The 20282-nt window shown below is 42.2% G+C and overlaps 1 protein-coding gene across 3 annotated transcripts in view; it reads right to left on the bottom strand.

The window, feature by feature from the left end:
- MTOR (mechanistic target of rapamycin kinase) overlaps positions 1 to 20282 on the bottom strand; it is a 121551-nt gene that overhangs the window by 79799 nt on the left and 21470 nt on the right. For all 3 annotated transcript variants that reach the window (XM_067017523.1, XM_067017516.1, XM_059057697.2), the window contains exons 14-23: positions 20134 to 20256; positions 19410 to 19499; positions 19196 to 19288; positions 18360 to 18494; positions 17997 to 18126; positions 16357 to 16607; positions 4573 to 4659; positions 1435 to 1602; positions 822 to 934; positions 341 to 503 (exon numbers count right to left, since the gene is read on the bottom strand). In XM_067017523.1, coding sequence (XP_066873624.1) covers positions 341 to 503; positions 822 to 934; positions 1435 to 1602; positions 4573 to 4659; positions 16357 to 16607; positions 17997 to 18126; positions 18360 to 18494; positions 19196 to 19288; positions 19410 to 19499; positions 20134 to 20256 — 1353 coding nt within the window. The remainder of the gene's footprint in view (positions 1 to 340; positions 504 to 821; positions 935 to 1434; positions 1603 to 4572; positions 4660 to 16356; positions 16608 to 17996; positions 18127 to 18359; positions 18495 to 19195; positions 19289 to 19409; positions 19500 to 20133; positions 20257 to 20282) is intronic.

Below are 20282 nucleotides of genomic sequence, written 5' to 3'. Positions count from 1 at the left end.
CTGCTGAGACGTTCCCCTATCAGAGGGGTCTGCCTGCCTCTAAAGAAACAGCATCTCTCCCTACTCCCTCCCATCCCACTTAGGAGATAAATTATGTCTCGCAGCTTTGCTTCACTGGAATGTAAGCTCCGTGAGAACAAGGACACCATTCTGTTTACAGCGTTATCCCCAGAACAGCACTCAGCCCACAGAGACGGCTCAATAAATACTTGCTGAATAAAGAGGGAAAAAAAGGCACAGACAATTCCTAGCTCTTTGTCAGTGATTGAGGCCTACAGACTAACAAGTGGAGAAGTCTGCCAAGGCAGAAGAGCGCGCGTGTCGAGGACTCCTGCCTCACCTTCTTCCCCAGCTGAAACACGAGTGAGGACAACGTGTCCATGGCTGTGGGACGGAGTTCTGGGCTTTGGTCCAGCGTTCGCACAATCGGGTGAATGATCCGAGAGGCATAGTCAGTGAAGTCCAGGGACTCCGTCAGACGGTCCACTGTCTCTAACGCTGCCCTACAACAATCGCTGACATACAGTAATTGCTAACACACAGCCCAAGAGTAAGAGAAGTGGCTGAGGGCTAACTTCACAATCAGCACCCAATGGGAAGGAATGGCTTCTGACATTATTCTGGGTACAGAGATCTAACACATATTCCTGTGGGATGGGGACAGTGAAGATTTCCATAGACCTGGTACATATCCAGACTAAACTAATCAGAGTTGAAATAACAAAAAACTAGAAAGATGGCCTGGGGACTTAAGAAAAGGGCATTTTCAAAAAAAACATTACAAGCTTGATAACTGTTAGTCCTAAAGGGTAGGTGCTCACTTTCGAGATGGCAATGGAACTTCGGGGGCATCAAACAACTTCACGATAGGGGGCAATAACAAATGCAGATAGTCATCCAGGTTGGCACCAAACAGCTGGATTGCAGCAAGCAACTGCAAAAAGGAGTAAAGGCACGGCGATGAACAAATGCAGTCACGTATCAAGTATCTAAGTACCTGAAGGGCGGCAGTGGTATGGATAATTCAAAATTCTTTGGGGACTCTGAAAAGCCTTTATTAAATGGCTCTGAATTACATTCTCTTGGTAGCACTTTTCCCCATCATTTTATTTCACTTATATGTTACTTTGCTTTCTTTGAACTTCTTTCAACTGGTAAGGAATCAGTTGCTGGAAAACAGAGAAAGCTGGGATGCTAAATAAAATATGTACCAAGAATAATCCGTTAAAAGAGACGAAACATAAGGATAATCAAGAGAGGATTAGAAACATTCTGTAAAGTGTACACTGCACGCATCAGGTACTACAGTATTCTTCAGAGTCAGTCTTATGGACCGAGCATCCCCCGCCACTCAGAACAGGCTCTCTGGGGTGACCATCCAGGGACTCGGATGGACTCTGGCAATCTCTCCAGAGGACACCCCGCGTTACTCACCTTGATGGAGACGATGCGGCCTGGGCTATTGTCATGCATGAAAACTCGTAGCATGTGTGGGATCAGCTGGGGCAGGTAGAGCTTAAATTCACCCCCAAGAGCTACCACAATCTGCTCAATGAGAAGAATGATCGTGCTCTGGATGGAGGTGTTCATGACCCAGAATTCCTATAAAGAGGGAAGAGACAGAGGAGCAAAGTCGGGGGCCCTTCTGCTGAAATACGAACCAAGGAACCGAGACAGCCAAAACGAAGCACAAATGTAGCGAGCATGGTCTGTGCCACGGGACTCCTTTCTTATCCTCCTCTCCCCAGGCCTCCCAGTGTCCTACGTCAGTCACAGTGAGCAACTAAACTGCACTTCCCCCGAAGCACCAGGCTACATGGCTCCTCCATGCTTCGGTCATGCTGCTCTCGGCTTAGAATCCCACCTCTCGCTCAGCTAAGCCCATCTGTCTTTCCAGACCTGGCTCAAGCCTCACTCTGCCTAAGAAGGAGCTCCTATCTATCGCCTTCCATTACCCACTGTGGGTCCCTCTGCTCTGCTCTCTTCTAGCACCTGTAACACTTACTTTTCTCTGCCGCCTTCCCTCTACTCGGCTGTAGGCTGGTTAAGGGCAAGAAACCCTCCGATCCATCTCTGTCTCCCTGAATCTAGCAGAGCGCCTGGCATATTCCAGCCACACAAACCCATATGGCAGAATGAACGAACGACCAGGCCTGCATCACTCTAGGAGCTCTCCAGCCGTCTAGGGGTGGTCCCACTTTGGGTAGCACCTGGGCTCTGCCAGAGGGTGACTTCAGTGTTAACAAGATTTCCTGCCCTTTTGGATTTAGGCTTTGCTCGATAGCATCTGACATCTGTCCCAAACCATTTTCAGGCCTGGAGAGTGCCACAAGAGGAGCATTTTTCTACATTCATCTAATTATATCTCACATAAATTACTAAAATAAAACCTTGGCCAACTGGCTCCAGATCCTGTCTCGGTACTGCAACACAAATTGGTCCAAGTCTCTCACTCCAGGAAATGCTGTCATTTCAAATCAATTCAGAAAGACAGTGGCCTACTGCCTTCTTTAAAACCTCCAGAGTAGGAGACTTAATGATGGCAACATATGCTTTATTAATACTCTTGGGCCCCCATTTAATTCAGAGTAGACGTCAGTGAAAAAAAAAAAAAAAAGGTAACTCCTCAGATGGAAGGCTTTAAAAGAAGCCTAAGGTATTTTTATTTAGAAAAAATTGTTCTTAAATCATAGTAGTTTAGAAAGTAAAATCATTTCTAAAAAAATCTGTACTAAAAGGTGCTGGTAAAACTTTCTCTCTGCTTGGAGAGAGGTATTCTCTTTGAAAAAGCTATTTTCTCTAGATAAAAAGCTTCGACAAAGAAAAACCACAAATGTTATGGCCTCCGTGGTTTGTCTGGTGTTCATTCACTGGGACTGCACTCTGCCTTCTTTAGAGAAAGCCCGCCTACCTTTCCACTGCAGGGTCATGGGGCTCCTCACAAGGCGTTTTCTCTCTGTCAAAGAAACCAGGGAGCCTCCCCAGGGATGTCAGCTGGATCACTGTTCACAAAGCCCCGATCTCTTCCTGAGCTCGGAGGAGCTCACTAAAATGCCCAGGGTCAAGAGCCAAAGAAGAGCCCTGTTGGTACCTTCTCTATCTTGGAGGAAATGAAAGCTGTATTTTGCAGCTGTAAGGCTCCGAGCCTCAAACCCCTATATGTTTTGTAGTAAGTCATTTTTGGGGAATAAGTCACAGATTACTTCAGCTTCAACCCCCGAGTACACTGCTTCCTCCCTCCCCGCCCCACCCCCAACTCCCTTAACACCACCCGCAGGATCTTTAGCATTTGCCTAACTCTTCCTGTACAGAGGCCCCTGTGGCAGGAGGCAGGGAACAGAGCAGCTTTTACTTATTCATACACATAGGAGTTTTTCAGTTCAGAGACTCATTTTCGGGGAAGTTCCATTTTTGAAGCCAGCCACTTTCATTTTAGTCCTGCTGCTTCTTCCAAGCTAACTACAAAGGTCTGGTGTAGAAGAACAGAAATCACTGGAATAATTGTCTTCCAGTTCTTTGAGGACACAGCCATCTCTGCAAAGCAATCTCCCCAGCAGAGACACTGAAATTATAGAGAACAGTAGGAAGCAGCCTCCCACCCCCAATACCGAAAAATGATACTGCCATCGATGGGGAGTCCTTTGCACCTGCTTAAAGCATGTTATAAAATTTGGGAAGAGAGCCTCTTCTCAAACACTGTTGCAGGGACTTCCCTGGTGGTGCAGTGGTTAAGAATCCGCCTGCCAATGCAGGGGACACGGGTTCCAGCCCTGGTCTGGGAAGATCCACATGCCGTGGAGCAACTAAGCCCGTGTGTCACAACTACTGAGCTTGCGCTCTACAGCCTGCGTGCCACAACTACTGAGCCCGCGTGCCACAACTACTGAAGCCGTAGCACCTAGAGTCCGTGCTCCACAACAAGAGAAGCCACCGCAATGAGAAGCCCGCGCGTCACAATGAAGAGTAGCCCCAGCTTGCTGCAACTAGAGAGAGCTTGCGCAGCAGCAACAAAGACCCAACTCAGCCAAAAATAAATAAATAAATAAATTTATGTATTTATAAAAACCACAACACTGTTGCAGTCAGAAGGCGGCATTTATGCTTTTGAAGGTAGCAGGGAAAAGCATCACCTTCTTCCTCAGAGCCTGACAGGAGTCCATCGTATTTAATGGCCCCAGGAAAACCCAATCCCAGTCCTCTCTTAAGCCCATGGTTTTACGGGCAGTAAGGAAGAGGGCTTTTGTGGGAACAGTAAAGCACTATTGTGATGTTAAAGTGAAATTGCTTCGCTGTGTGTGAGGCAAAGAACTCCAGTTTATTTCTGGCAGAACAATTCCTTCAGGATTTCTCCTCAGACTTTACACCTTGAACTCTTGTACCTGGGAGCCTGCAGCGAGAGCCCCTCCACCCCCTTTCATAATCCAGTGGGATACCTTGCTCCACTTTTTATCCTCAGGTTATAACGGCTCTATGATGACCCACGAAAAAAATGTCCGCATCATGCAAACCTGCTGCTGAATGCTCCTGGGCCCAAACACTGAGGAACAGGCCAAAGCATTCATTTCTACTCACTCTCATGAGTGTGACTATTTCATCCATGTAAGGCCTGATGTGGCTCTTCACAAAGGACACCAACATTCCCAGCTGCTGGAACAGAAACTGAAACAGAGAAGAGGTCAGCAAGTTGGCACCACGAAGGATGCAGAACTCCCGGGCTTACCCCAAGTGCACGCTAATGAATAAAGACAACTATGGAATCAGTTTCTGCACCACCCTTTCTTCTGAGAATAAGCGTCAAAGAATGAGATTTAAAACCATCGGTGGTAATGGTGGTGAGGGCTGAAAAATATGTCAGTGGCTTTACTCGCCAGGTGAGGCAGTTTCTGCTCAGCAGGGGCTTTGGGGCCAGACTAGCTGTTCTGAACTGTTTCTGTTACCTACTAGCTCTGTGACCTTCATTTAATCTCCCTGCACTCAGCCTCTTCTGTGGGAAAATGGGAGATAACAGTTCTTGTCTCATAGGCTTGTGGTAAGAGTTAACTGGGCTAATACCTGGAAAGCACTAGAACAGGGACACAAATACTGTTAAATGCCCAATGAACATCATCTATCACTGAAGGATTTCTGGAGTCACTGAAAACTTAAAAATGGACATGAAATTTTTAATTAACCGTAGATGTATCTTTTGTTTATTCTGTCTTAATTCACTACCACTTACTTTCTAAAATAAATACAGCTAACTATTATGGGTATTGTGGTTCACTTATAGTAATTAACTCAATTAATTAGGTCTTAATTAATTAGTTAATTGTGTCTCTAAGAAACTGTGGGGACTTCCTTGGTGGCGCAGTGGTTAAGCATCCGCCTGCCAATGCAGGGGACATGGGTTCGAGCCCTGGTCCAGGAAGGTCCCACATGCTGCGGAGCAACTAAGCCCATGCACCACAACTACTGAGCCTGGGCTCTAGAGCCCGTAAGCCACAACTACTGAGCCCGTGTGCCTAGAGCCCATGCTCCACAACAAGAGAAGCCACCACAACGAGAAGCACGCACACCGCAATGAAGAGTAGCCCCTGCTCGCCGCAACTAGTGAGAGTCCGTGTGCAGCAACAAAGACCCAGTGCAGCCAAAAATAAATAATAAATAAAATAAATTAATTTAAAAAAAAAAAGAAAGAAAGAAACTGTGAACCAAAACAGCAAGCAAGTTGAGGGAGGGCTGGGATTAGGAGACTCTATTTAGGTTGGTATCTTGCAACTGTTAAGAGATGCCATTCACAAAATAAAGTTGAGAATGAAGACGGCTTAGGTAAGAGAAATCCCAACTACTTTCCAGGTTAAAGACGTCTTCAGGGTGTAGTTTTTATTTTGTTATGATCCTCAGATAGTGCTACATGTCACTATCAAGTCACAAATCATATTGTAAACCCCCCCCCCCAATTTTTATAGCTCTCTATGCCTTTGCTGCCCTCCATTAACAAGAATAATTTCGTACATATGTATTTTCACCCTCATCCACATTTTAAAACTTGGGTAAGTTGGGGAAAAATAAAAAGTATGTTTCAAATAGTGAGTAATGGACTTACAGAACTCATTACCTGAAGAGGGGAGACTGACAGGACACATAGGACTGGGCTCAAAGAGAGTTTGGACTAATTTCTAAGGACAGGGACACCAGTGGATTCTAAGGGGGTTAGAACCTGGTCTCACATGGCACACAGGTTCAACTCGGTAGAGCCATCCCTACGTATCTCCTGGGCACCTCCTCATAGAATCACTGCTGACAGTTTTTGTGAAATGGCCCCTACGAAAGTATATTACAGAGATCAAGGGACAGGAGACTCGAAAATATAATGGTTTTTGAGTTAAACTTTTGTTATGCAGAACCTGAAAGAAGGTAGAAAATCTAAACTGGAGGAAAAGCAGGGCATTGGGGATGGCAGGTCAGGGGAAACCCTGAGAAGAAGGGACAAAAGCCTCCTGATCCTTGCTGTTACTCCATACGAGGTATCCATGGGGCAGCCTCTCTGGTGGCTGATTCATAAGGGTCAGCGGATACACCCAGGCAGGTGCCTCATCCCCAGGGAGGGGGTCCGTGTAGCCACCTCATTTCTTCTCCCTTAGATTCTTTCACAAGCTTTTTTCTCTTTTCCCTCCTGAACATTAGTATTTTAAAAGAACACGTAGCTTTGTTCCTGAAAATATGGTGGGTTAGATCTCCTCCTAAATCCTATTGCTATGAAAAGCCTAAAAGTAACGCATAAAAGATAAACATTGTTATTAGATTATCAGAACTGAAACCTTTCACATAAAGCCAGACCTTCAAAAAGCTACATATCAAGAAAAATGGTGAAACCTCCTACCCCCAAATCTGTCCACTGGCAAAAGAGACAAAGTAATCTGTGAGTCTTGATATGAGGTCTAGGTAGGAAAAAAAGCCTTCCTACGAGTTTGTAATTTCAGGCCACTCTCATATGAGTTTAGGGGGTTATTTTAAGTGGCCTGAGAAACTCTAAGCCAAGAAACTAACTAAAAGTTCTCCTAGGGGCTTTCCTGGTGGCGCAGTGGTTGAGAGTCTGCCTGCCGATGCAGGGGACACGGGGTCGTGCCCCGGTCCGGGAAGATCCCACATGCTGTGGAGCGGCTAGGCCCGTGAGCCATAGCCGCTGAGCTTGCGCATCCAGAGCCTGTGCTCTACAACGGGAGAGGCCACAACAGTGACAGGCCCACGTACTGCAAAAAAAAAAAAAAGTTCTCCTAGACCACCTGGTAGAAGCCAATGCAAGCCCTCTCTGGAGAGATGCAACTTCAGAGCAGATATTCCAGTATTAACTGCTCCAGGGGAAGTCCAGCTGAATATGATGCATGATCCAAAATTGTAAAACACATAAGGACAGACTTACAGACTTGCTGCGAGTATGACTCAGCAGAAACAATAAACAACAGAATTAGACTCATCAAAAACCTTACGTATATTGGAATTATTGAATAGAAAATATAAAGTAAACCTGTTTAAAATGCTTAAAGGAATGAGAATTTTAAAAAATGAGTAAGGAACAAGATACTATCAAAAATACTAGGCATGTTTGAAAGAACCTAGTATAACTTTAGAAATTATAAAATGTCGTAGAAACTAAAAACTCAATGACAGGTCAAAAAGACATAGCTAAAGAATCAGTGAATAGAAAATGGATGTGAAGACATACCCAGAATACATCTCTGAGAGACAAAGATGAACAACACGGATAAGAAACTAAGAGACATTAAGGACAGAGTGAGAAGCTCTAAATGTTGAATCTAATTCTGGAAGGAAAAAATAGAAGGGTGGAATCCTCATATTCAGAAAGCCCACAAATCCCCATCAGGATAAGAAAGAGAAATGCATATCTGGATTTACAATAGTGAAACTTCAGGACAACAACAAAAAAAATGAGAAGATCTGAAACAGCCATAGAGAAAAGGGAGATTGCATAAAAAGGAATCATAATTTCTCAACAGCAACAAAAGAAGTCAGAGAACAGTGGGATAATATCTACAGCTGAAGGAGAACCCAGAATTGTATTCTCAGCTAAATAAAGATTCTATAAGAGGGTGAAATAAAGATTTTTTTCAGATAAACAAAACCAGAGCATTTACTTTGATGGATGCCCAGAAGAATTTGCCTTAGAGAGAAGGAAAACGGTCCTAGGAGGAAGCTCGGAGATGGGAGACAGAAATGAAGTGGCAAAAGGCATAAATATAAACACTGTCTGCATAAAATAACAGTAATGTTTAATTTGGAATTAAAAAAAAGTGATACTAGATAATAACATAAGAGGGAAGGGAGATATAATACTTTGATCAGTCATTCTAAGTTTTTTATATTGTTCAGGGAAAGGATGGAGACAATGACTAATTTTAGACTTTGTTAAATAAGGTATACAAGTCAGATTTTATGGGTGAAAAAGATAAAATTGGGTGCATTCCTCATACTGTACACTGGGACATGTTCCAAAGAGCTCAAAGATCTAGATGTAAAAGGTGAAGCCATTTAATAGAGGTGAAAATGATGTATACACAAAGCTTTTCACTGCAGGATTATTTTAAATATCAAAGACTGGAAGAACACAGTCATCAACAGGCACTGGTCAAATAGCTATGGCATGTTCACACAATGAAGTACCAGCTGCCTCTAAACGAATGAAGACATTCTCACTACACTGCTACGGCACGAGCTCCAAGACATGCTGCTGTGAAAGCGGACAAAAGTAAGATTCAGAAAGTTTATATTATGTTATTCTTCTGAGGAAGGAAGGTGGGGGACATATATTTCCTTATATTTTCAAAAATAAACATTGAAAAGATAAATTTTAAAACTGATAAAACTGGTTAGCTTAGGGGGAAGTGTGGTAGGCAGAATTTCGGTACCGGAAAATCCACGTCCGAATCCCTAGAACTTGTGAATAAATTACTTTACATGACAAAGGGGACTTCAGAAGATGTGATTAGGAAGCAGGATGCTGAGATAGGGCGATTATCCGGGTGGGCCCAATCTAATCACAGGAGTCCTTAAAAGCAGAGAACCTTTCCTGGTTATGTTCAGAGAGAAAGATTTGAGGGAAAAAGGAGAGACAGAGATACAATGTTGCTGACTTTGAAGATGGAGGAAGGAGGCCAAAGAATGCAGGCAGCCTCTAGAAGCTAGAAAAAGCAAGGAAAGGGGTTCCCCCTAGAGCCTCCAGAAAGGAACACAGTCTTAATGGCACCCTGACTGTAGTTCAGTATGATGTATGCCAGACTTATGACCTAAAGAGCTGTAAATTAATCACTTTGTGTTGTTTCAAGTTACTAAATTGGTGGTGATTTGTTATAGCAGCAATAGTAAATGATAGAGGAAGGAAGAAACAAGGTATAAGAATGGGGAGGGAAGCTAGTCTTTGCTAAATATATCTTATTTTATAGTTTTGACTCTTGAATTATGCTAATGTCTTACATAACTAGAATGAAAGTTAAATTAGAAAAACTCACAAGAAATTTCTAAAAATTGAAAATAAATAGGAACAAATGAGTTTAACTATAAACCAAGGTGGTTGCACAATCACTCAAAGAATTATTTCAAGTGACTTTGAACACAGTATTTTGGTGTATAGCCTCAACAAGACACAACCTAAAAATAATAACAAATTGCAAAAGACCTTGAACTGCATTCAGTAATCATACTGTTAATTCTAATACTGGTCATATACTATTTATATGTATACAAAAATACATATATTTTGCAAGATAAAGCAAGAAATTACTGAGATGTCAGAACCAAGGAATCAAGTTTTTCAGTGTAACAGAAAAGAGATACAAGTATAAAATCAAAGAAGTAAAAACTCTTTAATCTTAAATTTGAATTGGAAATATCAGTATTAAGTTATATATTACTTTTTCCTTTTTAAAAATTATCACATATTTCTAGTTCTGTTCACTGAGAAGACCTAGAAACAACGATACACCAGCAGCAATGAGCACCCTAGCACACAAACTGCAGTCTCTAAGTTCCATCTCTCACTTGGAGAAACCATAGCTCCTTGGAAGTGGCTATGTCTAGGCTTGAGTGAAGTACACTTGATAAGTCTGGAATAGCTTTTTTTTGCCAGAAAGAAAGAAAGTGATCAAAGACGAAGATTACTGGGCAATGTTAAAAGAACACAAAGCCAGGTTGAGTGGGATGATTAGATCATTAAAAGAAGACTGTCTTCAATGAACAGAAACACTAGATAAATGGACAGACATCCATGAGTTGTTAATGATACTCCAAAAAATGGCAGGGGGTCGAGGGGGGTGCCTGGGTCACTTTTAAGAGGGTGCAAGGGACTTGATTCATTATTCTGAAAAACTGATGAATAAAAGGAAAGAATCATGTATTTATTCTGCCTTTCCCGCACGAACTATCCATCAAATTAACTAAATAGTTGATGACATAGAGTTCTTTATAGGTGATTTCTAGTTTGTAAATCCAGAAGGAATAACAGAATTAGAAAACCACCATTTTGCAGTTGTTACTCCAATAATGGTTCTAAGAAACAATCATCAATAAACGATAAAATGATTGGGAGAAAGGCTGATGGTGAACACAGAATCACAGCACCTGAATCCTCTGGTTAACCTTCACATCACTAGAAGTGGATCATTTAGAAAATATCTGCTTATTAAATGTTGAAATAGGAAGTATATGGTACCACCTATGAAGTATTTCTTGCCGAAAGAATAGAACCGGAATCTAATCAAGCCTCTAAATCTAACCAGTTTCAAAAAAAAAAACTTAAAAGACATCTTGAAGATACAATCAGCCAAATCCAGAATGGAAGATTATGTAGGACAAATGACCTGGTTTCTTCCACAAACACATGGCACGGAGAGAAAAACAGTGAGGGAAAAGGGAGAAGGTATAGAAAGAGAATTAGACATGTCAACCAAATACCATGTTATTTGGATTCTGATCTGAATAATCCAATGAAAAAAGAACTTTTTAAGACAAGGATATCTGAAGAAGGACTGGTATTAGATTATATTAAAGAATTTTCATTAATTTTGTAGGTGTTGTAATTGTGGTTATATAGGGAAAAAAAGAATTGAATGGTGAAATAATATGTTATCTGGAATATGCTTTAAAATACCCCAGAAAGAAAGTGTGTGTGTGTGTGTGTGTGTGTGTGTGTGTGTGTGTGTGTGTGTGTGTGTGTTGGGGGTAGGGGGTAACAAGATGAAACCAAATGGATAAAATAATTGTTGATGAGTATGAGAATTTGATATAAATTGTCTACTTTCTGTTTATGGTTAAAATATTCCATTACAAAATGTTTAATGAAATTAAAGGTCGCCAAAGATAAGAAAATGAAAGCTCAATCAAGCCCAAAAAAGACAGAAAAGAAATACACAAAGTAGGACAAAAATAAAGCATGATGTAAGATGACTGGAAATCAACCTAAATTTATCAGCAATCACAATAAATGTAATTGGATTGAATGCACTGATTGAAAGACAAAGATTTTCAAATTAGATTAAAAAGATAATCTAGCTATATTATTATATATATTATTATGAAACACCCATCTAAAGGAAAAAGTCATAAGACAGTCAAAAGTGAACGGATAGGGCTTCTCTGGTGGCGCAGTGGTTGAGAATCTGCCTGCCAATGCAGGGGACACGGGTTCGAGCCCTGGTCTGGGAAGATCCCACATGCCACGGAGCAACTAGGCCCGTGAGCCACAATTACTGAGCCTGCTCGTCCGGAGCCTGTGCTCCGCAACAAGAGAGGCCGCGATAGTGAGAGGCCCGTGCACCGCGATGAAGAGTGGCCCCTGCTTGCCGCAACTAGAGAAAGCCCTCGCACAGAAATGAAGACCCAACACAGCCAAAAATAAATAAATAAATAAATTTTGTTTTAAAAAGTGAAAGAATAAGAAAAGACATACATCTCCAAAAAAAGCTGGTACAGCTAAATTAACATAAGGCAAAATAAATTTTAAGGTATTATTAAAGATAGAAAGGGTCATTGTAAAATGATAAAAGATTCAGTTCACCAGGAAGATAACGATGATTTAAAACGTGTATGCACCTAAAAATATAACCCCCAGAATATATAAAACAGAATTGACTAAACTATGAGAAATTAATAAATCCATCATTATAAAAGGAGATTTTTCTCACTTCTCTCAGTACTTGATAGATTAAGCAAACAAATATTAACAATACAAAATATTTGAACACAGCAAGTTCAAATCTAATAACATATGTAAAATCTTGTGCAAAACAATAGCAAACACACTATTCCCAAGCATAAAGGAAATATTAACCAAAAACAATCAAGCATTAGACTATTAAGGCAGTTTCAGCACACATCAAAGAATCATAAACCCAAGGCAATTAAATTAGAAACCGATATCCAAGAAAGAAATTTAAAATCCCATGTTTGCAAATTAAAATATCCACTTCTAAATAACTCAATGATGAAAGAAATCGTAACAAAGATTGGAAAATACTTATTTCTGAAGAGTAATGAAAATGCTACATTATTATTCATCAATAAAAAAGGAATGAACTACTGACACATGTTACAGCATGGACGAATCTCAAAAGCCAAAGAAGCCAGACACAAAAAACTACGTATGCTTCCAATTCTACGAAATGCCCAGAAAAGGCAAATCCATAGAGACAGAAAGTAGATTAGTGGTTGCCTAGGGTTGGGATAGGAATGGAAAGTGACTGCAAATGGGTAGGAGGTTTCTATTGGGGTGATGGGAATTTTCTAAAATTAGATTGTAGTGATGGTTGCAACTCTGTAAATATACTGAAAATCACTGAATTTTACTTAAGCAGGGTAAATTTTATGGTATGTAAATTTCATCTCAATAGAGTTTTAAAATGCAGTTAAACAATACTTGGAGTTAAATTTACAGCCTTAACAGATTACATTTAGGCAAGAAGAAAGATCCGCCATTGATGAGCCAATATTCAAACAATAATTTTTTTTAAAAAGCAGAAAAAAGAAAATAGGAGGAAAGTAATAGCAAAGAGCAGATTAATGACACAGAAACGAAGATGTGAGAGAAACAAAGGCAAAAGTTGGTTCTTTGAAAAGAAAAATATGATGACAAATCTCTAGCAAGAAATTAAAATGTAAAAGAATAGTGAACAAGTTCATGCCAATTGGTTTATTACTTAGATAAAACGAATGATTTCTTAGAAAAATGTGACTGAAACTGTCTCAAGAAGAAACAGAAAAGCTAAAGAGATCTTTGAACCTATAGTTTAAAGAAAAAAAAAATCACAGGTCAATTCCACTCAGGAATACAGATGCAAAAATTCTAAATTAAATATTAGATATAAAATCAATGTATTAAAAACTATATCATAACCAAAATGGTTTTGATACAAGATATCAAGGATGCTTCAGCATTAAAACATATATCAATGTAATTCAATATATTAACATGTTAAAAGAGAAAAACCAAATGATCATCACAAGAGATAAAGAAAAGGCATTTGATAAATCTAATACCCATTCACGATAGAAACTCTTTAGCAAATAAGACTGTAAGGGAACATTTATAACCCTTATGGACCTACAGTCTTGTCATACAGAGTGAAGTAAGTCAGAAACAGAAAATATATATGTACCATATGCTAACACATACATATGGAATCTAAAAAATAAAATAAAATGGTTCTCATGAACCTAGGGGCAGGACAGGAATAAAGACGCTGATGTAGAGAATGGACTTGAGGACACGGGGAGGGGGAAGGGTAAGCTGGGACGAAGTGAGAGAGCAGCACTGACATACATACACTATCAAATGTAAAACAGCTAGTGGGAAGCAGCTGCATGGCACGGGGAGATCAGCTCTGTGCTTTGTGACCACCTAGAGGGGTGGGATAGGGAGGATGGGAGGGAGATGCAAAAGAGAGGGGATATGGGGATATATGTATACATATAGCTGATTCATTTTGTTATACAGCAGAAACTAACACAACGTTGTAAAGCAATTATACTCTAACAAAGATGTTAGTAGAGAACAAACGTACGGATACCAAGGGGGAAGGGGGGGTGGGATGAGATATATTGGGAGACTGGGATTGACATATATACACTATTGATACTACGTATAAAACAGATAACTAATGAGAACCTACTGTATAGCACAGGGATCTCTACTCAGTGCTCTCTGGTGACCTAAATGGGAAGGAAATCCAAAATAGAGGGGATATATGTATACATATAGCTGATTCACTTTGCTGTACAGTAGAAACTAATACAATATTGTAAAGCAACTATACTCCAGTAAAGATTAAAAAAAAAACCCTACAGCAAATATTATACTTAGTGATGAAATCTTAACACTAGTCCCATTAAAATCAGGAACAAGATTAAAGGTTTCCACTATCACAGGGTCTAATCAACACTGCAGTGAAGGTCCTAGGAAAGCAGTAAGGAAAAGTAACAACTGCTTTACCAACCAAAACAAAAAAGCCAAAACTGTTTTTTATCTTCTGCAGACTATATGATTAGCTAGAGTGAAAACCTGGGAAAATTTACAGGTTAATTATTAGAATTAGTAAGAATTCAATGAGGTTGATTATGTAAAAATAAACTGCACTTGTATATTCCAGGCAGAAAATTAGAAAATATACTTTCTAAAAAAAATACTATTTCCTCTGAATGTACATCAAATTGAATATGAAATCACAGAAGAAAAAATAATTAATTCCAGGATCTTTAAAACGCAGTACTCTGACCATACACCTTGTGGAATACTTTCTAAGAACAGTAGGAACTGCAAAGCCACCTTGAACTGTATTCAGTAGGATCGCTGTTGGTAGTGGTACAGGTATGGTAATCACAGAACCACTGTGCATGCTCTATGGTTCAGAGAAAAAAAAGAGAGAGAGCAAGAGAGAGAAAGAGGGAGGGAAAGGGGGAAATTCTTCTTCACAGAAAAATGCCAGCTATTAAAAGTAGAAGGAGGGGCTTCCCTGGTGGCGCAAGGGTTGAGAATCCGCCTGCCAATGTGGCTTCCCTGATCAGGGAAGATCACACATGCTGCAGAGCAACTAAGCCTATGCACCACAACTACTGAGCCTGTGCTCTACAGCCTATGAGCCACAACTACTGAGCCTGCATGCAGCAACTAATGAAGCCCACACGCCTAGAGCACATGCTCTGCAACAAGAGAAGCCACTGCAATGAGAAGCCCGTGCACCGCAACAAAGAGTAGCCCCTGCGCTCTGCAACTAGAGAAAGCCTGTGCGCAGCAACGAAGACCCAACTCAGCCAAAAATAAATAAATAAAATAAATAAATTTATTTAAAAAAATAAAAAGTAGAAGGAACGATAGAACTAAAAAGTCATTACTTTGCAGGCTTCCCTGGTGGTGCAATGGTTAAGAATCCGCCTGCCAATGCAGGGGACACGGGTTCGAGCCCTAGTCCGGGAAGATCCCATATGCCGCAGAGCAACTAAGCCCATGTGCCACAACTACTGAGCCTGCGCTCTAGAGCCCGTGAGCCACAACTACTGAAGCCCGTGTGCCACAACTACTGAAGCCCACGCGCCTAGAGCCCGTGCTCCGCAACAAGAGAAGCCACTGCAATGAGAAGCCCGCGCACTGCAACGAAGAGTAGCCCCCGCTCGTCGCAACTAGAAAAAAGCCAACACGCAGCAACAAAGATCCAACACAGCCAAAAATAAGTTAAAAAAAAAAAAAAGAAGTCATTGCTTTGCAACCAACGTGATAATTGATTCCAACAAGGATCATCCATGGTGGCTAAAATCATTGGATAAAAGGTAGCTGGGGAATAGGACAGTCACACAGTCTCAAACTATCACCCCACACATTACTTAACGACTAAGGAAAAAAAGTAACTTTACAATGGATAGATCTGATACATACCAACCTCACCATGTGCTCAAACTCAGGACCAACAATAATTGGACAAACTGACATTACGAAGCATTGTAACTGCACCTCTGTAGTATTCCCACTAAGCGTCTGACTTAAATCTAATCATGCCGAAGCAACCAGAAATCCACTACGGGATATTCCATCAGATCACTGGGCTGAACAGTAGATTACGGAGAATAACAATGCTCTCCCCCCGCCTCCCCTCCAGCCACTCGTCCTTTAGCCACTTTGAGGTGTGATACAAGAGGAAGTTGCGCTGAACTGATTATACCTGCTACACTTAGGTGTTAGAAGTTCAGGGGGAGGAGGAAAGGCATTAGGCATAACGGCAGGCAGGTTCATTATTAGGAAGCTGAGGCACAGATGGACTTGCCACGCAGGCACGGCAGGAGCAGGCAGGAGCAAGGGGTGCGGGTTTACCCACTTACTTCCCGGATGGCCCCGTCACAAACCCGAATGACATTCAGGAATGTGGGCATGACCTGGGGCAGGAACTGCACACACTTGAGCCCCAGGGACTTGAAGATGAAGGTGATGGCCTGGACGACCATGGTGTGATGGTGAGAGAGGGACTGGTCTCGGAAGATACGCATCAGGGCCACCATGGACACGGCTGGGTAGAACTCGTCCAGAGGCAGGTTTCCCATGTTGACCAGCATCTCACTGGTGCTGTAGTCAGCTAGGACCAAACGAAGGTGAGGATCACGAGCTATACATGACTCTGACTTTGGACAAAGCACGGTTAGCGACGAACAAAAAAACCTCCGGACGGTCACTAGCACTCATCTCTCTCTCCCCGCTATACTCTAACACCATTGGGAACACCAGGTATATTAGGAGCCAGTGAATAGGCTCTCACCATGAAGGACAAACAGTTTTTGGCTGGTCTATTATCCAGACTACAAAAGCCTAACACAGTACATGACGGGTTTTCTTTAAATCGCTACATTTAATTTTGCTTCTTACCATTCCAGTTCACAACTTCAGTAGCTGAAACCATCAATAAAAAGTTACTCCACCAAATGAAAGTAAAGGGGATTAAATTAGGCAAACATCTGTTCAGCAGCTGCTTGGTCCCCCTAGGGAATTCAGAGAAGTTAACAACAAATGCTACCTGACCTGAACAACAAGGATCTCAAGGACTGGGTGGGGGAGGTGATTATGGAGGGTGGGGGAGGGGTGGGTGGCGGTTTAACAGCACAATAAGGATGCTAAGAATCAGAACATCCAAGAGACTGGATGGCCGGCACTGCTGAGGAGGGAGGAAACGCTGGAGGATGTGGCTCAGGCTCTGCTCACGGCTGTGGGTCTGACAGGATTAACACTGCAGGCACACTTCTCTCATATACAGAAGAACAAACTGGAAGCAGTATGGTCCCATCCACGGAGTTCAGAAACAAATTATTTTATTTGGGGAAAATAACATTTTGCTGAACTAGATGGGAGGACCACTGCTGAACTTCCACACTTTCAGAACTACGCCTGCCCTGATGGACACTGGGTTAAAGTCTAGAAAACTCGCCTGCGTCCCCACGCCCTACCCAATCTCTTAGGCTACTTATCTAAAGACAAAGGAACTCTGCGGCTAGACCACTTGATGGAAGAGCGAGCCCTGGATCCCGATTGCTACTAGTTTTTCCACGCCCTCTGAGCCTTAGCAGCAGATTTCCCTATCAATTAAAACAGGGAAAATAAATTCTACCCTCTTCCTCCTTGGGTGCCATGGGGATAGAAAACATCAAAGATGCACTAACAAAGAATGACAGATGAACAAGGGTGATGGGGTGATAATTCACCTCTCTCTCATCAGCACCAAAGAGTGACTACAGACACAGCCTGTTGACCTTTAACAAAGGACCTGGAGAAACGGGAAGACTGGACACACTGGGAAGCAGCGCCCCTGCTGTGACTCAAGAGGAAACTACTGACGTTCCATGCAAAAGTCACAAGGTGAGTCAATATGCAATAATTTCACAGTCATCCAGCCCACGGCTCTTTCTAAACACAGCCGGTGAGGGCTTAGTGAGGCAAGAACTTGGCAAGCCACTCACGGTTCTCCTCAACTTACAGGAATCCTGACTTGACTTGGATTCTGACAGGCTGACAGCAGAAGCATCCCGGGACTGGTCGATCATGCCAATGTTCACTTTGTGCTTGTAGGGATCCAAGGCCCCCAAGAGCCCTAACACACGGATAGCCTGCGTGGGAAAGGGGAGGGGAAAAGAAAACATGCATCCCGGCACCTGACTACCACAGCTCTCATGGATACTCATGTTCCATGATGCCCAATTCATATCCCAGGACCACCTACAGGGACGAAATGGAGAGGGACAGGAAGTCTCATCAGTACTCTCAGAGCATGTTAATGACGCAAACGTCTCTCCATCCTCCCAGCAAAGTCTTTAAACACCAAGTTTGCGGAGTTTCCTACCTCTCGCCGCGTACCCTGGTTCTGCTCAGTCTTCAGGAAATTCAGCAGCACCTCAAGCAATGTGGGGTACTTCCTGTAGGGCTCCACCACGTAGCCAGTGCTGGCCACCAACTGTCCCAGGGTCCACAGAGCCACCTGGACAGGCAAAAGATCACATGGTTTGTAGCACCAGTAAGAGAGAAAAGAAAGCATACTCCGTACCCTTCATTAAATGGTTATAACAAAGCGTTAGAGGCTATTACAAGAAAAGAATGCCAAGTAAAAGGCACTATCCATAAACCAAAATACTGAGAGCTGGGACATAAAAACAACGCTATAAACCAACACGACAATCGCTGGATCACAGGTAAAGAACATTCCCGCCTTTCTCAGGAAGTATATAGTTCTTCTATACCGTGGATGACTGACAGGAGAAATCGGACTCAAAAGGAAATTAAGGTTGTTCTTACTTTCAGTCTAGTCACCTAATGACCTCGATGACCAAAGCGAAGCCAGGGCCGGGGAAAGGTGAGCTGAAGCTCCACTTCCCTCCACAACCAGAGGCCAAGACTCTCTGTTTCCCTTTAGGGGCCAGGGCTCTGATAGATGACCTGCATTTTTTCTTTTCTGTCTAGAGGAAATGGCACTGGTCAGCCCTGATACTGACAGTGACTCTGGGTCAGGATGACAGCTAATTCTAGCTCCAAGTCTTTCTTCTTTTTACTCAGTCAACAAATATTTCTGAGTACCTACTAGTGCTAGGCATTACTGGCTGGGCACACTAAGATGACTGAGAGAGACGAGGTCCCCGGCCTCATGGGGCCTATCCTGCTCAAACACGAAGCAGTGGTACTCACCTGCCTTTTGGCCAACAGAGAGGAGTCCTGGAGCATGTCCATGATGATAATAAAAAGTTCATCAACCCATTTCCTCATTTCTAGGCCACTAACCTACAAAATGAAAAAGGAAGTGGTAGATAGCATTAGAAATGATGGCATTAAGAAGTATTTTGACTTCATTAGAGGTGAAATAATTCTTCCCATCCTATGGAAAAAGCAGTTGTCCCCTTACCTGAGCCAACTCTCCTATTGTAGCCAAGACATTATTGATCACACCTGGGTTTGGATCAGGGTCTGGATCTTTCAGTTTCAAAATTAAAGCCTATGGAAAGAAGGTGTGAGAAAATAAATGCTGGTTAGAGTCTACTAGAAAACTTTTTTTCACATAAGTAAAATTCACCCAAGAGACCATCTCAGTCATAGATAAGTTACTTCTAAGGCTTTATGAATCCAGGATTCCTCTGGAATGTGGATTCTTAAGCCTCTCCATACTGCACACGAGTCTGACGTATGAGGGAGCTGGGAAGTGCCACGATCTACAAACATTTCCCATGCCTTCTCTAAACTGTATCTGTGTGATCATGTACCCAGATTCACATAAGTTGTGAAAGACTTCACGTGAGTCTAACACAGACTTGAAGGTTGACTCAGATTTTAAAGCTCACTTTTTCTTCATTTTGGGGGAGCTACCTTACGCCGCTATCTTACTTCTCCTCTCCAAGCACATTGGATGAGGTGCTTGAAACATCATATCTTATCTCTTAGAAGGAGAGCCCTTTCCTGCAACTGGTGAGATTCTTGGTATTCTTGAACGGAGGGTGCTTGATGTGGCCCTTGTCTGAGAGCCTGGGACCAAAGAAATCATCTACTTTGTTCAGTGTACCAGTGAGCACTGAAACACTCCCATCATCCCAAGACATCCTGGAGAAAAAGTACCAGACTCTGTTGCAAATTACCTTCAGAATAGGCTCCATGTAGGGGCGGATGAGTCGGGGGGCATTGGAGACCAGGTGCCCCAGCATGCGGGCACTCTGTTCCTTGATTCTTCCAATGCCGCTGTGCTCCAGCTCTGTCAAAATCTGTAGGGAAGAAAGGCTTACTACGG

This window comes from Kogia breviceps, chromosome 1 (genome assembly GCF_026419965.1).
Source record: "Kogia breviceps isolate mKogBre1 chromosome 1, mKogBre1 haplotype 1, whole genome shotgun sequence".
Taxonomy (NCBI): Eukaryota; Metazoa; Chordata; class Mammalia; order Artiodactyla; family Physeteridae; genus Kogia; species Kogia breviceps.
This window is presented reverse-complemented; position numbering and strand designations above follow the sequence as displayed.